This window comes from Bombus bifarius, unplaced genomic scaffold (assembly GCF_011952205.1).
Source record: "Bombus bifarius isolate JDL3187 unplaced genomic scaffold, Bbif_JDL3187 scf7180000008199, whole genome shotgun sequence".
Classification (NCBI taxonomy): Eukaryota; Metazoa; Arthropoda; class Insecta; order Hymenoptera; family Apidae; genus Bombus; species Bombus bifarius.
Genome location: NW_022884505.1, coordinates 5,821,524 through 5,839,980, shown reverse-complemented (window position 1 = coordinate 5,839,980; position 18,457 = coordinate 5,821,524). Strand labels below are relative to the sequence as shown.

Below are 18,457 nucleotides of genomic sequence, written 5' to 3'. Positions count from 1 at the left end.
CAGTGTCAATATTTTATCAATCTCCATCGATATTTTCGTGTATTCCGCTCGGTGATATCGAACGCTTTATACGTACAGGCCCAGTCCCATCGATACACATCCCGTAGCGCCTTTCGAAATCGCAAGGTCGACCATGTATATGAAATTTTCTATTTCTCAACAGTCTACGTATCTGTTCTTCTCTCTCGATCGTATTTACATCGCCTTGTTATTCGCATCGCGTATTATCGATACCGCGCAGAGTAAATTACTCGAATCTAATTTCTCGACAAATATGCGTATCGCTGTAAGCTTTAAGCTATCTGTTCGTAGTAAAGTTGAGAGCGCGCTGCAGCAAAGTAGGCACACGGATTTATTATTGTAATATTTAGTGGGTTGATAAAGCCAACCGCTAGTTCTCGCCTAATACGCACACTGCGCCAATAATAATAGCGTAATAGCGCGATTAGAGAGACTAGTGAAATGCTCGATTAATTATAAACAATCGATCAGCGTTTGCCCCGTGCACGTCGTTGTATTTCTATCAAATTACGGATAATAATTCTGGCCGATCGGTCCATAAATCTGTGAGCGTTTGCTCGTCGCAAACGTTTGGGAATCACCGCAAGATTCGATAGCTCGTAAATCATATTTTTTTACTCTTACCCTCTGTTAACGTGCCAGCGATATAGTAAACATTTGAATTACTCGGAAACGATCTCGCTTTTCGATCGATCTAGATTTTTCCCGCTAGAAAAATAACGCATAAATTCGAAGAAAATGCGTCATCGAATAAAACGCAATCACGCGATATTTTAATAACTTGTTTGCATTAATAAGCAGCGTTTTATATCGTGCATAAATATCGGCCCAATAAAAATCAGGCGACTGTAAACACATAATTCACGGAATCTCGATACACCGTATAACGAGATAATCGATCACGTTCGAAATTCGTTTAGGAGTTTTACGGCGATCGTTCTTTTTCATCCTGATAATCGCGGTAAGCTTTCGAACTAGCCAATTGGTAGATTTATACGAATTTCTAGCGGCGCTTTTAAATAAAATCCTCGTACTCGACGTTTTAACATAGCGAATTTCCGAAGCTCGTTTCCAAGCGAAACCGGTCCAACGGTGCATCGAATGTCAAGGCTGTAAGTTGAAAACGTTTAAAGTTCGAAGCGGGTATTTTGAAATCGCAAAGAATTAAGGATACGTTTAAGCGCGCGAGAACGATAAACAGTGGGAAATCGAGCCACGTAGCTGGAAAACTTTCTAATGGCCTAACGAACTTGCACACCTCCGGCCGTCGATCGTTTAATATTTGCAGAAAGTTTTCGGTCTCGCGGCATCGGGACACCGCACGGTACGAACATCTAGCATAATGCTACTTACAGCAGAACTCTTATCTTTAACTTACTTAGAATTCCTTGGTAAATTGCATTCAATTGCAACGTGAAAATATGTATAATTTCCCCAGTTGCTGTCGATTATCTTAAAGATTATCTCCTTCGAATTCGTAACGACGAGCATTAAACGTGCCGATTCAAAGGTTTTTTAGTCTTCGCTCGCCGCAATTACCTTGATCTTTTACGCGTTAATACAAGATACTAAAACAAATGATCAAAGGAGAAGAAAATCGATGGGAATAAGGCGAATGGCGTTGGTAACTCGAGGCAACTTCTTTTTAGGATATTTCGCGTGGCTCGCGTAGCGCTATTACCGCGGTGTGGCCGCGCGAACGTACGTACGATCGACGATTTTTGTCCGCCCACGTCATAGGGAACCGCTCGAGAAGCGCAACGTCCGACAGAAGAAGACGAGTGGCCATAGCGAGAGAAGCCTGAGACCGTGGAATATATAATGTTTTAATTTCGCGGAAAATCTGATGATGTAATTTCAGGAGTAGGGCGACGCCCAGCAATTGTTTCAACCGGCTTTCACTCTTGCATTATTCATGATTCTTTTCTTTTTTCCTCGTCTACCAGAACACCGCCTAACCTCTCCATCCTTTTCTCCCTTTTTTCCCCCCATTCCTTCTTCCTTCCTCTGATTCTTGTCCCCTTCCCAATTCTCCCTCTCAGTTTTCGTCACCACTCCACCTACTTACGTCTTCGTCCGTCCTCCTCTCTCGTCCCTTCTTCCCATTTCTCCTCCCCTCGCGCTTCTTTTCTTTTTTTCTCTCTCTTTTTCCATCGCTATGTCTCTCCGTCGTTCTCTCTCCCTGCCTCTTTTCGTCATCTCGCCGTTCCATCCTCTTCTCGCACGCCGACCTGCCATCCGTCCGTCCTCGTCCTTCTCACAGTCCGGATACTCTTTGGCTATAGGGTAGAAGGTTGGAAGTGCTCGTGGCAGGCAGGCAGCAGTGTCTGCCCCACCGTGAAACCTTCTGTCATTGCAGCCTTATTTTCTTTCTTTTGCGGCCGAGAGCAGCTTCGAGGCACGGGAGAAAAGACGGTTAAGAAAATCGATCGAGGCTCACGCGCGCTCCTCGCCGGAAAAACGATAGAGTTCGTTCCTCGAATTATGAAAAGTGGTGTCTCGTTAAACTCTCCTCAGGGGCGAAAGGAGGAAAAAAACGCGAGACGCTTCTCTTCCAACTTTTCAGCCTTGCCACTACGTGATCCCATAGCTGAATCTGCCTACTACGGGATCGAAGGATAATAGAAATGATCCTGGTACGCCTAACGCGCCGAAAATACAGTTCCATCGATCCAACGCTCGAACGTTCCTGTATAAAGACCTTCGAAAGTTTAAAAGATGCCACTACTCGGTGTCATCGATACTATTTTGTTACGAGTTTCGAACGTCGCTCTTGAAATCCTTACGTCGAATGTTAAATTCCTTCGCGGGCTACGACACATTCCCTCGAAACGTGTCAACGAAAGCAGAGTTTCCTTATCGAGCATGGTTAAAGGAATCGCGAACGAATCCGATCAACGACGAGAACGTAGCAGCGATTCTTTTTAATGAAACACGAACGCTAGTACGTGAGTACAAACTCGGAAAACTATTTTCTTTGCGAAAGGTTTCGAACAAAGAGCCGCCGTTTCGCTCGTGACCAACATTAATAAAATGCTAATACCACGATGTGATATTAAGCCGATATCGAATAAGTATTAAACATGCAGCCACCGCCGGTTGACGAAATTGAAATTCTTCGCGCAAATATCCCAGCCTTTTGTGAAAATTATACGACTGTTGGGAAAGAAGGGCATCGCATCGATACTTGCCATCGGAACTCTTTTATCTTCGATCCAACGGTAACGAAACGCCTTTATATTTTGCCAATATGAGAAAAAAGAACTCTGAAACTTCTAGTTATTATTTAAGCTGAATCGCTTCCGAGTCAATTACCGAAATTAGTTATCGCTGTCCATACTTGTAAGAAATACGATTGCCAACAAGTACCAGCTTCGATTGATCTTTCTTAATCGAAATCGGACAGATCTTTTGCGTAGTCGGTATCGGTATCATTTTTCAAAAGCTACCTACTATTCCTTGGCAAACGATACTAAAATAAGAACTACCGTTACGTTTCAGTCGTTCGCTGATCAAATCAGCATTTAATCTGTTTAAATCAAACGTAGTAACTTACCTCGAACCTTCCATAAATCTGATCAAACAGTTCAAGACAAATCAATTGTTAGCTTTACTTCGAAATTTAATATTGCTCAGTTCCATATCGTACGTTATATTTAGCATATCGGGTAAAATTTAAATACAATTTTTATGTAATTTATCTACTTCGATTCTTTATGGAATTTCAAATGTGTCCAGTAATAAAAGACGCGAGAGTTTTATAGTAAAAATAAGGGACAAAAATGAACTATCAATGACCTCGTGCATTATAATCTTGTTAACCTCGTCGGTACGAGAATCGACTGCCGCCGAATATATCCTCCTGAATATATGCTCACGGTCGAGCGTCGACTAAAATCGGCAATCGTAAAAACCGTACATACACACTGTCGTCTTTAATCGACTGTTTACGTCCTTCTGCTTCGCCTTTCTGCAAACTTCGTCATAACTGTCTTTCGACTAATGTGCAATTTCCCAATTTAAATAGTTATTGGATTTCGCTTAATTTAGATAAATGTCACGATTGGTGTCAAACGACTCTGCGCGGCAGACGAGCGTCGTACCGAAGAAGTTGATGGCCGTCATATCGTATCGCGATCTCTCTAAATGTATAATTCCGAAGAAGAAACCATATCACTTTCAATAAATTGCTGCGACAAATGTTGATACAACTACGTGTAACGATTCTAAAAGAGGGAAAAGTAAAAAGAAAGCCGTATTTATCATCCATGTTTTTATTAGCATATGTAAAATAAACATATATCGAATTGCTATATCGTACTACTACATTATTATGCTATTCTTTTTCGTATTCTCAGTTCAGTCCAAAAGTATCCGTCGTCCTCCTACGATCATTAACCTGCACAAAATATAAAAAATACATATACTTCTACTGTTTCTTTTATACAAGTACAATAATTAAGTCAAATACGCTATGTTCAGAAGTAGCAAATTCAAAATCATGGCTCTCATAGATCTTGGTGATCGAATCATCACGACGGCATAGACATGTAAGGCGAAAATCATTTAATTTTGGACATTGATAAGTAAATTCCTTACCTCTCTTGCGAAGCGTTAACTTTTAAGCATCATCCTTAGATCCCAATCGTCTATACAAAAAAAAAAAAAACAAAACGCAAACTATATTAACTGTACTTCTCGTTTTCTATCAATTACTTTTTCGTACGAATTAATCAGTTTAGCAAATACTGTGACTAATCATGGCATTCATAGATCTTGGTGGTTCGAGATCTCATCATTTGTAGTTTAATAATACATAATCTAATTAATAAAACATTATACTTACATTTTACTATAACTGTCTTCCGCAAGCGTTGTTTGTCTATGAACCTGAAATGATTTATATTTAATAATAATAATGTTCTTATCTTTGTAAAGTAATATTGTCATTTATACGATTCAGTTAGCAAATACTGTGACTAATCATGGCATTCATAGATCTTGGTGGTTCGGGATCTCATCATTTGTAGTTTAATAATAGATAATCTGATTAATAAAACATTATGCTTACATTTTACTATAATTGTCTTCCGCAAGCGTTGTTAGTCTATGAACCTGAAATGATTTATATTTAACAATAATAATGTTCTTATCTTTGTAAAGTAATATTGTCATTTAAACGATTCAGTTAGCAAATACTGTGACTAATCATGGCATTCATAGATCTTGGTGGTTCGGGATCTCATCATTTATAGTTTAATAATAGATAATCTGATTAATAAAACATTATACTTACATTTTACTATAATTGTCTTCCGCAAGCGTTGTTAGTCTATGAACCTGAAATGATTTATATTTAACAATAATAATGTTCTTATCTTTGTAAAGTAATATTGTCATTTAAACGATTCAGTTAGCAAATACTGTGACTAATCATGGCATTCATAGATCTTGGTGGTTCGGGATCTCATCATTTATAGTTTAATAAGAGATAATCTAATTAATAAAACATTATACTTACATTTCACTATAATTGCCTTCCACAAGCGTTTTTAGTCTATGGACCTGAAATGATTTATGTTTAATAATAATAATGTTCTTATCTTTGTAAAGTAATATTGTCATTTATACGATTCAGTTAGCAAATACTGTGACTAATCATGGCATTCATAGATCTTGGTGGTTCGAGATCTCATCATTTATAGTTTAATAATAGATAATGTAATTAATAAAACATTATACTTACATTTTACTATAATTGCCTTCCGCAAGCGTTTTTAGTCTATGGACCTGAAATGATTTATATTTAACGATAACAATATTCTTATCTTTGTAAAGTAACATTGTCATTTATATATTTCAGTTAGCAAATACTATAACTAATCACGGCACTCATAGATCTTGGTGGTTAAAAAGTTTCGTCGTAACATTACCTCACGGAGAAAACTAATTAACGTAATATTAAAAAATTGTACTCGCTCGATTTAGACGCTACGGAACAACCAAGTACATTTGCATTTAAACCTAGAAATATTGTTAATATTAATGATATTGCTCTATTCAAGCTTACATATAAATAATATCCACGACATGTATTACAGATAGCAAATACAAAATTTAACCATATCAATCATCGATCTTGCTGGTTAAAAGAAACATCGTCGTCAGAGCCAAAAAAACGATGCAACTTACCTAAGTAAAAATGCCTTCCTAATATCCTAGCAATATACTAATTCTGTAATTGAAATAAATAATATCAACTTAAACATATTTTCCAAATCGAATATCGGATTAGATAACTCACCTTTCACAATGTATGTACGATCTTTTACGCTTATCTATGTGCAATCTTTTTAATAGGAATTTTTAAATAAATATATTGAATATAACTGTAAAGAAGAAATACTACGATTAAAATTAAAGTATCTATGTTTCTCCCGATAAATGACAATTATCGTAGGCAACTAAATTAGTTACATCTTGGTGAAATAATTAATAAGTTAATAAATCTTCTTCACAGTATATGTCATGTCTGTAAATTTACATTAAAATGTATATTTATTAATGTACACAAATTAATCAGCCTTTTTGGTTGTACGGGTCTTCTTAGCAGGTAAAGGCTTCTGAGAACGTAACACAGCACTAGCGCGACGCAAGGCAGCCTGAAAATATTACGTGTATTAAAACTTCTTTTAAATAGGTTATAAATATATTCTACTTCTTATTCCAAATTAATTTACCTTTGTAAGGTCTACACGATACTTGTTCTTTGTAAGCAATCGCTTCAACTTATATAGAGAACGACGAGCTCCGGCTTTCATTGTACACCTAACCGTAGCTTTTGCAGGCTTGTTCATAGCTTTAGCTTTTTTATATACTACAGTAAATCCTTTTTTATCAGCCGTATCAACAACACCTACGCTTTTCCTATGAATCAAACCAGAATAACGGTAGCTACTCAAATTGTTCAAATTATTTGGTTCCTGAAAGTTTATATCACACGTCAAACTATAAATTCTCATGAAAGTCATTAGCTGCGAAAAGAAAATCGTTCGATCATACAACAGTGTATATGTAATACAAACCGTAGAAAATGGTTTATTAATGTTACGTTTCTTCAAAAGGAATGCATTATTATTGCGAATAATCATCCAATTTAAATGGGACGACATTTTGAACGATCTGAAAGAATTATATATATATTAAAATTTTGCATTAATCTTACCTATGTACATGCATAAATATGAAAATTGGCATCTGCATGATAACCTATACAGTGATCAAAGAAGATAAAGTATTTTCTATTCAATTTATTAAAAATTTGCTAAATTCTTCGGTTTCTTTTAACGAAATACTTGATCGATCTACCTTATTAGACGTTACAGCTAATAAAAAATACGATATCCAAATATCATAAACGGTAAAAGTAATCTCACCACGTGTGCACCTAACGAACAGAAGTTAGAAAAGAACATTCAAAATGGCGTGTAAAATGTATAAGATGAATTCTAGGAAACTATATGAAAGTATGTCCCTATACGTAACCAGATATAACATAAAAAAAAAAAATTACCATAAAATATTTCCGTCGCTAGAATTAACATGACACAATCTGAAAAAATAAAAATAAGATTCATCAAAACTAGTTAAAAATGTCAATATTTATTTTTTGCCGCAATTCTTTATCAGAGTTTTATCTATGTTTACAATTTTAAAAAATAAAAATTAACCGTTAATCTTGCTTGTGTTACATTTGCTCAAAAGGTAATTCATTGAACATAGTCATTACTTCATTCGTATCGTACTCTTGTTTATCTCGTCCTTTAATTTTGTTAGATACATCTCGGAAATCTTGCGGAATATAAATTGAAGTATCATCTAAAAATAAAGGATCATCCTGCGGCAGTACTTGCAAATTCGCCCACCTTGATGCAACATGTTTAAACACACATTTTCTGAATATTATGCAATGTATATGTTGCAATTTTTCGTATTTTATTCTCATAAATCCTAATTTACTCAGGACGTATCTCCATGATTTTATGATCTTGGCATTTGCATTAACATGTTTTGAATCAGGGCTTATGATAAAAAGTATACCACCTGGTTGCAATAAATCATAGGCTTTTTTACAACATAAATATCTTTGTTTTGGGCAGGGTAAATATTCCAAAAATAAAGAAAATACAACTACCTGAAAATAGTTTTCAGGCAATTGCAAAATTTCTTCTTTATCGTTTGAATATAATGTTTCTTGTCCGATTTGAACATTTAAAAAGTCACAACAAAAAACTTTATCTGGTATACCGCTTAGATCTATTGCAGTTACTTCAAATATATCTAGAGCTTCAAATGGATTATAACAACTGCCTACATCCAATAATAATATCTTTTGAACTGACTTCTGAAGATCGTTATCGAAGTTTTCCAATATTTGATTTTCCTGACATTTAATATTTACAGTACAATTTATGGCAACTTCAGTTTTTGACAAATTTGTGTCTATTTTCAGTTTAATATCTTCTTCTCTCAAATCATATTTCTGTCTTCCTTCGTTTAAAAAATATTCTTCACATTGATATTTGATCCATTCTATTCTCGAATACGTTGAACTCTTGGTGTTTAAGTTATTTTCCATCCAGTGGATAGTTGCCAATTTTACCATACAAGAAGCATATTTCTAAAACACATACATAAGGTTATCTTGCAATATCTTACGCGCGAATACCACTATTATTTTATCTTAATATTTATAAAAAAAATTAAACAAACCTGCAAAATGTCTTTACGACATATGTGTCGTTTCCATGCAATCTCAGGACCGTAATCCTGAGCTTCTTGTCGCAACGTGGCATGTGTATTTTTTATAATATCTGCTAAATATTTATGTTCTTCTGTCGCCATTTAAAACATTACATTGTCATTGTTCCAGTTTAAGAACAATATAAGATATAAAACGATTAATTGTTTCTTTAATTACGTATAAATGCGTCAATGATTCTCTTTCTCTCTCTCTCTCTCTCTCTCTCTCTCTCTGTCTGTCTGTTACTTTAACCAGTTTTAACCTAATATTCAATTTTTGACGTTTCATTAAATCGCCGTTATTAACCCCTATGACCAAAACAATGGCGGGTTCTGCACTGAGACGATTGATGGCAGAGTACAAACGTGAGAATCAAATTTAATTTCTTGCAGTTGACACTACACTAAAGAAATCGTATAAAACTTCTCCTTTTGCTATTCTTTCTATTTGATTTTAAACGATAATGTAACAAGTACTGCATAACTTGCAGAGTTAACCTTAAATCCACCTGAAGGTATTATCGCTGGTCCAATAAATGAAGAAAATTTTTTCGAATGGGAAGCCTTAATCACGTACGTATTTAAGCAATAAAAATTTGTTTTTTCTATTTATAAAAATCTTTTCCTCACTCGCAAAAATTCGTTTTTATGCATAACGTGTTCATAATAAAATGTCTGCCCCATATTTCCATCTTCTTTTGAATTTTACAAGTTGAACGTCAACATGCGTCATGCATGCATGTTTACAGTGGACCAGAAGGAACATGCTTTGAAGGTGGTGTTTTTCCAGCAAAACTTATATTTCCACCAGATTACCCACTAAGTCCGCCAAAGATGCAATTCACTTGTGAAATGTTCCATCCAAATAGTAAGATTTTTTTTACTGAAATATCAAATTACTATGTTGATTCATCGTGAATCCCCAAAAATTAACAAGAATTTACCTTTCTTTAGTTTATGTAGATGGTAGAGTATGTATAAGTATATTACATGCACCCGGTGACGATCCTATGGGCTATGAAAGCAGTGCAGAAAGGTGGAGTCCGGTTCAAAGTGTAGAAAAGATATTGTTAAGTGTGGTAAGTATGTTAGCAGAGCCAAATGATGAAAGTGGAGCAAATGTTGATGCAGCTAAAATGTGGAGAGAAGATCGCGCAGAATTTGAAAAAATCGCCCAAAAGCTAGTTAGAAAAACACTTGGTATTCCACCTTAAATTAAGATGTTTAATACTTTATTGGAAACAAAATTGTAATTAAAATATCATACGATCCAGTGTAAAATACATATTATGTTTGAATTAAAATTTTATTGGAATGTGATATGTACTTACAAACATGTTTTACGGTCATGTGTAATAGTGGTAAAAGTATTGAATTAAAAACGAATTAACAACTCAGGATATTAGTCTTAAAAAATGTATTTTATTTTCAACATTGCCGTACAAACATGGGTAATCAAATACATATGCATTTGTTTACACTTAGAGTACCTTTGACTGAATTAGTTAATGAAGTAATGAACAAAATTTTTTCTTGTGCTCAAAGATATGGGAAATCTGAGTTGTGCAAATGAATTACAAATTACGTATAATTAAACTATGTAAATAATGAATGTATTACAATTACGAACATAGTACTAAGTATTCATTAGTAAACAATTCTCTGTTAAATCATTTTATTGCGATATTGAAAAATATTTACAAAAAGAAGCTGAAATAACATTTTGGATGAGTACATTATAGATATTTGTGGAGTGTAACGAAATTTGTACATTCAAAACTTATAGTAAAATTAATGTTACTGTTACAAAATTATAGAAACTTAATTGTAGATGAAAAGGGCTTATAAAAGTAGGATATTTTTTTGAATTTAAACTTAAAGTTCTTTTATCATAAAAGCAAACGAAGATTGTCCTTTTTTTTCTTTCTTTTTCTTTCTCTTTTTTTTTTTTCTTTTTTGTAGTGTAATACATCTGTTAATGTTTCAATAAGTCATGCACACTTCTGTTGTGCATGTTGGAAAGCATACCTCATATTACTTTAAATATTTACAAAATTGAAAGATTTGTGATAGGTTTCTGATTATCATGCATCCTTCACTCTAATAGCCATCGAACTTGGTGATAAATTATATTAGACTAGAATAAATAAATTGAAGAATATAAAATCATAATTTAAGAAAGAATAATTATTAAAATAACAACAAAGAACTTACATAGTTTTAGCGCTCCCTTCTATTGAAAATATGTTTGGATTATATCTTTGAAAAAGATAAAAAAATAAATACAAATATTTGGAAGTAAATTGATATTTATTAGTAAACAATACTGAACTCCAACTTAAGACGCAATGTTTATGACTAGCACTTGTCAATTATTTATAATAAACAATAATAAAAAATTGTATATATCGGAACATTATAATCAAAGTACGACATCGCGTGTCTCAGAAATATAACTCGTACAAGTAACCTTTAACTTTTCTACTTTTGTTATGGTACCCTTTGCATACATTTACTTATTTTTATACAATTCTGCAAAATCGAATATACATATACAAATATATGTATATATAGTGGGCTAAAATAGCGTTCTAGAGCAATACATAAATAACGTGTATTTCAACACAATATCTTAATTGATAAATTAATGTTATACTTTGAATACAATTATAAACTTTGGCATATAAGAAATAAATTATTGTTCTATGCCAAGTGCATTTCCCTTCTTTTTTTATAAAAGATTTGTTATAATAATTTTCTAATTAAATATTAAATTGAACCATACATTTTCGTAATCAGATTTAAAGATTTTCTATTTAAAAGGATACTCCTTCAAGAATATTTTAATACCATGAAAGAACACTTTGTCTTGAAAATGTACGGTCAATTGCAAACTTTTACATTAACGATAATATCACATTTTGGTATCAAAAATGTAGAATTAAATTTGTTACTTTCTACATATCCTCATTGGAGAGACATTATAAAAATACGAAGCTGTTATTCAATGCCACGCTTACTTATATATAATCACATAAAAGAAATATCTTTTGAACATATATTATATCGTCCAATAGCACTTGGCATAGAATTTTCGTATTTTTTTTTTTTTTTTTTCAATATTGATGTTAATAGTAGTGAAACATAATCGAATAAAGTATTGATATTTTTCAATAATGCTAATTTCTTCACAAGAATACGTATGTGCAACTTATATTAATGTAAAATACATTTGTTATAAAATGGTACTAATTCTGCTCTATATACCTGCCACTGTGGCTGAGGTATCATGGTGCCTTTAACCATTAATTATACGCACATGCTTCACATATGTTTAGATTTATCCTTAGACATAGTCTTGTCAGACAATCTGGTAATAGTAATTATATTGCAAAATCTACCACGTGAATATTGAGTATAAAATTTGTTTATTTAGTACTGCAAAGTTCACGAAAGTGCAACAAAAACTTCTGAGCAATATGTATGTATATGTGGCCCTTGCTATTCCATGATTGATGAAGCTGCACAGGAAAAGCAATTTAAAGATAAAATAAAACAAAGATTCGTTAATAAATTTTTCTAGTAACAGTTAGTACATATTTTGTATAAAAACTTTCTCCTTTCTTGAAAAATCTATCTTTATATCAATGCTTCATAGCGAGCTCTGTATAACATTACACAATACAAAATTTATCAAAGTAATGTCTCTGTTTCTGAAGATGAGTTTATACATCTCTTCAGAGGTAAGGGACAAAAATAAAAATATGTATCATTACAATTTACTAAATCTTATCTGAAGCTCCTTTCTACTTTTCGATTTGGTTAGTCGAAATTGTAAATTGAAAACTTTTCACTTGACTTATATAAATTCTTAGTATTAAGCTACAATCTAAAATCTATATAATAATTGCAAATCAAATATAATTCGAGAATGTAAGTTTCGGGAACTTTATCCGAATTAAAAAAAAATCATTTACATAGGTAAAACTACCACTTACCAAAAATTAAATATATAATATAACTAAATTCGATCAAGTGCATTGCACGATGTAATCTTGCTAAGTTTATCTGAGCACAAGAATAAACAGTGACTTCGATTATCTTGATTCAACTGTATAATTTAAGGAATCAGAATTCTATAATTTATAATTTTATATAGCACCAGTCGCTAATCAGTTTTAACAAAGAAGCTCTTACCCTTTCAAGGTAAATATCATTAAACCTTATTTTAAAATTGGCTATAAAGAATGCAAACAAGTGTAATACATTTAAAAGATTGCACATCATATATTAATTATCCTTTATAGACTTAAAGAATCACAAAATATATATATATCTAATGTGCCAGATATTAATAAATTCCTGGCGATTTAATTATTCTATAAAATCAAGTAATGTACACAAAAATATTTACATTATAAAGCAATCTAAAATAACATGTCCCATCCAAAGATTATTCTTGGAAACGATTATGATAATAATTTGCGGAAAAATACGATTGATGCTTGAATGAAAATATTTATACTATATTATGATTCCATTAATTCGTTGAATATTTTGTCTAAGTTAATCAGTCTGTGGCAGCTACTTCTAAACTTAAAACACGATATAACAACATGTTGAACTGATTAATATTGAGAATATTCTACAGTTGACAGATATAACTGATATTTATATATGCCAGATTATACCTTAATATAATGTGTTAGTCTACAGCATCTTTCCATAATTGCTTGCATGTGCATCATATTTAAAATTATTTATTGACTCTATATTGATCATTCAATAAAGTGGAACGTCAAATGTAGGATGTAGATTAACTATATTCATATTCTTTCTATTTACGTTAGAAAACGTATTTTAAACTTTTACAGAAAGTAATGAAATGCATAACTGAATAATCTCTGGCAAAAGCATAATTTATTAACTAAAAACCAATGAATAAAGAACATTATGATTTTAATGTCTATATGAACAGAGTAGTACGAGATATATGGCACGCAAGAAGGAGTTATTCGATCACCGTTTTGCATCATTATACATATATGAATATTATACATTCATTGCATCGTATGAACTCGTAAAGGTATTTTAAAATAAAAGACAGGAACTTATATTAAAACTGATAACATAGAATTTGTTGAGATTATTGTATAAGTGCTCTGGAAATCATTTTATGACAAAATGAGAAAATCATAAATTCAAGATCTGATATCAATCTACTTGTGCATTTTTAATCGTGTCAATATGAATTCTGATTGAAAATTATCTTCGAAGTAATTTTACCTTTTGCTTTCCAATTCGTTTAGTACTTTTATGCGATTAACTATATTTTTCTATATACGAACTGCGTGGAACGGATTACCCTTCTTTTCAAACAGATATAAAAATTGTATATTTCAAATTTAATTTAACGTATAATATATGTAAAAATAGGTTATTCCCATATTTAATCGTAATATTCTTTAACAAAATCATATGGAACGAAATTGTGTGAAATCTTAAATCTTAAACCATACATACTAAACATTTGGCAAGTATTTCACAAAAATGAAGGACAAAAGATTATATATTTGTACCTCACGATAGGCCTTGTGGTGTGAAACAAATCTTCTCTAATTCACCAGTTGAAGAACTAACAGGAGATTCAGCTCTATCGTCCTGTTCAGCTAACTGTTCACTGTAGTAATGAGGCGTGCTCAGGTAATCAATGAGCCGCCGAGGCAGAGGTAGAGTGGGAATAAGATCCCTGCGTACCATCTTCAAAATAACAAATCTGCATGTATGCTGTAAACTTTGAACCTGTTTAAATCTTGACACTGGGTGAAGAAGTTGCACACGCATTGGACCTAACACTGGCCGTCGATGAAGAAAAAACAAATATCGTCCACTACGTGAATGTTCTACCGCATTCTCGATAAAGTCGACAATTGTATGAGACTTGAATTTTGTGCAACTTCCAAAGCTGAAATTACCTACATATACAATGCGCACACGACATTAAAATTGTATTAAAAAAATGACGGTGTATAGAAAAACTGTATCAATAAAAACATAAAACTTACCCTGATCGTGCTCAATTCTTACATGTCGCACACAGCTGTTAAGCCTAAATGACAAGGAAAAAATATAATGATCATCGCTACTGTCTCGTACAATGAATGATCCGTCTGGTTCATTCGACAGTATTTTCTCTGCAGCTTCACCAGATATTGGGCCCCAATACCATCCATACTATTATAAATAAAATTTAATAATTATAATACACCTTAATGTCCAACATAATATAATAACTTTAAAAAGGAAATAAAATGTATAAGTTACATACATCCTTTACTTTCTCAATACTAGCAGCAAAATCCATGCTGGTATCTTCTGCTGGTTCGTCCTCGACTTTTGGCGCAGGTAGAGGCATTTGTGGTGGTATAGAAGTTGGACTTTCACACTTAGATACCATCGTTGTAAGCGCATCTTCCGCTTGTTCGACACATCCTACATGCCCATTGCTTTTCGGCAATGGCGGTAATGCACGCTTAAAAAAAGGTAGCTTTTGTACAGAGGAATCTACCTCTGAGGTAGTATTATTATTATTAGCATGTTGGTCAGAATCAACACCCTCTTCTTCTTCTACAATTTCACCCTGTACAATGCTATTTCTTTTCTCTACGAAATGGTCCGGAGAACCCAAACGCCTGAATCTAAAGATATTGCAAAGTGTTTGTTTCAAATTTAATGAGAAGTTTCGTTGGCTCTTCTTAATCTTTTCTCTTTCAGAATCGACCTTCTCTTTATGTGGCTCATCTTTTACCTTTTTATGTTTAATGCTAACAAACGAATTTTTTTTATGCTTCTTAACATTACCATTATGATTATTGTTATTATTATTATTATTATTATTATTGTTATTGTGAATCAGTCCATTGCTATTTTTGTTTGAAATCGGAGTATCCATCGCTGAATCTGTATGCGGGTTACTATATCTATTGTTATTATTTACACTAATACCTTTTGGCATCGCAAGGTGTACAGGTGTATGACTTATTGGAGCTTTATTATCGCGTTTAATTTTATTTTCACTAGAATCACTGGAGCTTGAGTATAGTGTTTGCAAATATTGACGCACTTCATGTAAAGTCATGTGAATTGGTTCACCAATATTATGCATGTGACCATTAGATGTTCGAGACGTATGTCGACCAGATGTGCCCGGAACGCTATGACGCTTTCCGTTCCCAGTTTCGTTGCAGCATACATCGGATAATAGTCTCTGTGATTTTATGACGTGTGTAATAGCTCGAGGTTTTCCACAATAATGCCTTGCTTGCTGAATATGGGCTTCTAATTCACTCTGTGAACTAGCAGACACATTTCTTCTCCTTTTACGATGATGTCTATGACGTTTGGGCCTTTGCGGCGTTCTAAGATCATGCAAAGGTCTAACTACATCTATTGGTACAGTATAAATGTCAGAATCAAAGGGCACATTGTACATATCACTAATCTCACTGGTCGTTAAAACATCATGTGACATAGCAGAGGTGATAAAACTGCTGTCATCCACTTTATGACTCAGTCCTGAGGTATTTATTGAATTATGAGAACTGGACAAACGAGAAGAAGCTAAAGAACATCGTGAATTTGGACGATTCAAAGTGCTATATGGGGTAATTAAAGTGGTAGCTCCCTGACACGACGAAGGTGTCAACAAATCTGTTGCCCAAAGACGTTTTGGATTATATACACTACGAGTTACCACCGGTACATGATTTGTTGCAGGCGCTATTCTTCCTTCTGGCCATGATATTCTACAAGATATTATCAGCGCTTCTTCAATCATCGACTGTACTAAATTTTCGGCATAATCGTCTATTAATTGTGGAACTTTTTGTCTCATTAATCGTGCATAGCTAAGGATCGGTGCAGATGAAGATTCAGAGTTAGGAGGAGAAGGGCTATCTTGAAATTCTGGTGGAGGTTTAATAGCTACATCGACCACTTCAACTTCTAGTTTTCCATCAGCATCAGTCCATCCTGGTCCTTTTTTCAATGTATTAAAATTTTCACCACACATACCATCTGAATAATCAAAAGAATCTTGCGATAAAGATTTACTTTCTATATCGCTTTCTTGCATCTAAAACAAAAGTAAATTATACGCTCAACTTGAAAAGTATTACATACTTTTAATATGTACTTTACGTCTTGTACGAATATGAACATCATACTGCAATAAGCTATACCTCGATTGCAAGATGTGCTCGAACTGAATCGCTAGAAATGGACCCTCCAATTCCACTGCTACCAAGATCACTGAGAGGTCCAGTAGCGCTTAGTGAACATGACGGTGGAGAGTCCATCTCAATACTTTTAGTTTATTTGTTTGTTAAAGGATTTATAATAGCCAAAATTTTTGGAAGTTCCACATTGTCCCCTATAATATTATAGCAGAATTCAATATTACTATTAATATTTTAAATATTACTGGTTAATTGTATAAATCAGCCTAATCGATGAATTAAATTTGGTTTCTCAGTTAAATTAGAATCCTTACCTGAAAATAGCAATTACAAGCAATACGCGAGTGTCTCGTGATCTTCATGTTTATATAAGTACTTGTACTTTTTATATGGTCCATTATGAATAAGAAACTGAAAGGATATTTAAAACAGATTTATGTTAGAGTAATTTAAATTTACATCTCCACGCAACAGTTACAAAAATCTTTCTTCCGTGATTCAAAAGAAATAATTATATTTATTTAATATACTTGTTTAATGTTATTACATTATTTAAAGAAAAAATCGAAAAATTTGACTTTTGAAAAAATGTATTTTACACGCAAACGCATGTAGCGCGCGCGCGCGCGCGCACGCATACACACTCACGTTTCATAAATTTTTAACATTTAACCTTCGATTATGTAAATCATATAAATTTTTCTTGAACAAATTGAATAGTACGAGTGTACGTGAAACAGAAAGAATCCATGGAGAAACATATTCTTACGAGAAGCATTAGTACTGTCAAAAGATATATGACATAAAAAAACAATATGTCTTGATATCACTTCATAAAGAAATTTAGACCCACGTTAGCGTAGTACAGACTGAAATTGGGATATCCTTTGGTATGATTCATCTTTTAGCTGTCTATTGTGCAAAATATTCGAAATATCTTGATCAAGGTACATGCCGTACAATGAGCACTTTAATATCCCGGCAAGGTTGATGTTTGCATCGTAGATAGTAGTGGACTACGTTTGACGTTTCGAAAGTTAGAAGTGGATTTTACGTACTTATGCTAGGTTACTTGCAACTCGTTCGCATTCACGTAATATTTGTCAACGAAGCAAAGTATCAGAAAAACGTTCATCGTTGTCACATAACGTTCGTTCGACAGACAAATCAATATTTAAAAGACAAACGCAAGTCCTTCACGTTACAGTTTACTCCATGTCGGTTCCGTTCCCACATTCCGTCTGTCATGCTGAGGAAGACTTCTATTCGAGTACTTTCCGGGATCGACGATGCATTTCACAAAAGGAGGAACTGCAGCCACCAATGTGGTTGCACAATTCGAAATGGTTTTATGTACGTAGTTAGTCATACATTTTCAAATGGCCAACATTCACAAA

General features: G+C 33.3%; 4 protein-coding genes across 9 annotated transcripts; 1 reads left to right on the top strand and 3 right to left on the bottom strand.

The window, feature by feature from the left end:
* Positions 1–6,556: 6,556 nt before the first annotated feature.
* LOC117210006 (60S ribosomal protein L28) lies at positions 6,557–7,548 on the bottom strand. 2 transcript variants are annotated; one of them, XM_033452538.1, is made up of 4 exons: positions 7,458–7,548; positions 7,107–7,203; positions 6,762–7,004; positions 6,557–6,683 (listed from the first exon to the last, which is right to left on the bottom strand). In XM_033452538.1, the coding sequence occupies exons 2-4, from the start codon at positions 7,191–7,193 to the stop codon at positions 6,597–6,599; spliced, it is 417 nt and encodes a 138-aa protein (XP_033308429.1). In that variant the 5' UTR covers positions 7,194–7,203; positions 7,458–7,548; the 3' UTR covers positions 6,557–6,596. The 2 variants fall into 2 exon arrangements, with proteins under 2 accessions (XP_033308429.1, XP_033308427.1); XM_033452536.1 differs by having other exon boundaries at positions 7,390–7,524.
* Positions 7,549–7,662: 114 nt separating this feature from the next.
* LOC117210003 (S-adenosylmethionine sensor upstream of mTORC1) lies at positions 7,663–9,015 on the bottom strand. Its single transcript, XM_033452532.1, has 2 exons — positions 8,794–9,015; positions 7,663–8,701 (listed from the first exon to the last, which is right to left on the bottom strand). The coding sequence occupies exons 1-2, from the start codon at positions 8,923–8,925 to the stop codon at positions 7,769–7,771; spliced, it is 1,065 nt and encodes a 354-aa protein (XP_033308423.1). The 5' UTR covers positions 8,926–9,015; the 3' UTR covers positions 7,663–7,768.
* LOC117210005 (ubiquitin-conjugating enzyme E2 G2) lies at positions 8,586–10,481 on the top strand. 3 transcript variants are annotated; one of them, XM_033452535.1, is made up of 4 exons: positions 8,586–8,719; positions 9,315–9,396; positions 9,573–9,691; positions 9,778–10,481. In XM_033452535.1, the coding sequence occupies exons 3-4, from the start codon at positions 9,658–9,660 to the stop codon at positions 10,035–10,037; spliced, it is 294 nt and encodes a 97-aa protein (XP_033308426.1). In that variant the 5' UTR covers positions 8,586–8,719; positions 9,315–9,396; positions 9,573–9,657; the 3' UTR covers positions 10,038–10,481. The 3 variants fall into 3 exon arrangements, with proteins under 3 accessions (XP_033308426.1, XP_033308424.1, XP_033308425.1); XM_033452533.1 differs by lacking the exon at positions 8,586–8,719 and adding an exon at positions 9,030–9,189; XM_033452534.1 differs by lacking the exon at positions 8,586–8,719 and adding an exon at positions 9,220–9,238.
* Positions 10,482–11,549: 1,068 nt separating this feature from the next.
* LOC117210002 (putative uncharacterized protein DDB_G0277255) lies at positions 11,550–18,403 on the bottom strand. Of its 3 annotated transcripts, none has more exons than XM_033452531.1 (6): positions 18,261–18,403; positions 17,375–17,471; positions 17,064–17,254; positions 15,152–16,957; positions 14,889–15,057; positions 11,550–14,798 (listed from the first exon to the last, which is right to left on the bottom strand). In XM_033452531.1, the coding sequence occupies exons 3-6, from the start codon at positions 17,178–17,180 to the stop codon at positions 14,404–14,406; spliced, it is 2,487 nt and encodes an 828-aa protein (XP_033308422.1). In that variant the 5' UTR covers positions 17,181–17,254; positions 17,375–17,471; positions 18,261–18,403; the 3' UTR covers positions 11,550–14,403. The 3 variants fall into 3 exon arrangements, with proteins under 3 accessions (XP_033308422.1, XP_033308421.1, XP_033308420.1); XM_033452530.1 differs by having other exon boundaries at positions 17,914–18,402; XM_033452529.1 differs by having other exon boundaries at positions 18,119–18,402.
* Between the last annotated feature and the right edge of the window lie 54 nt (positions 18,404–18,457).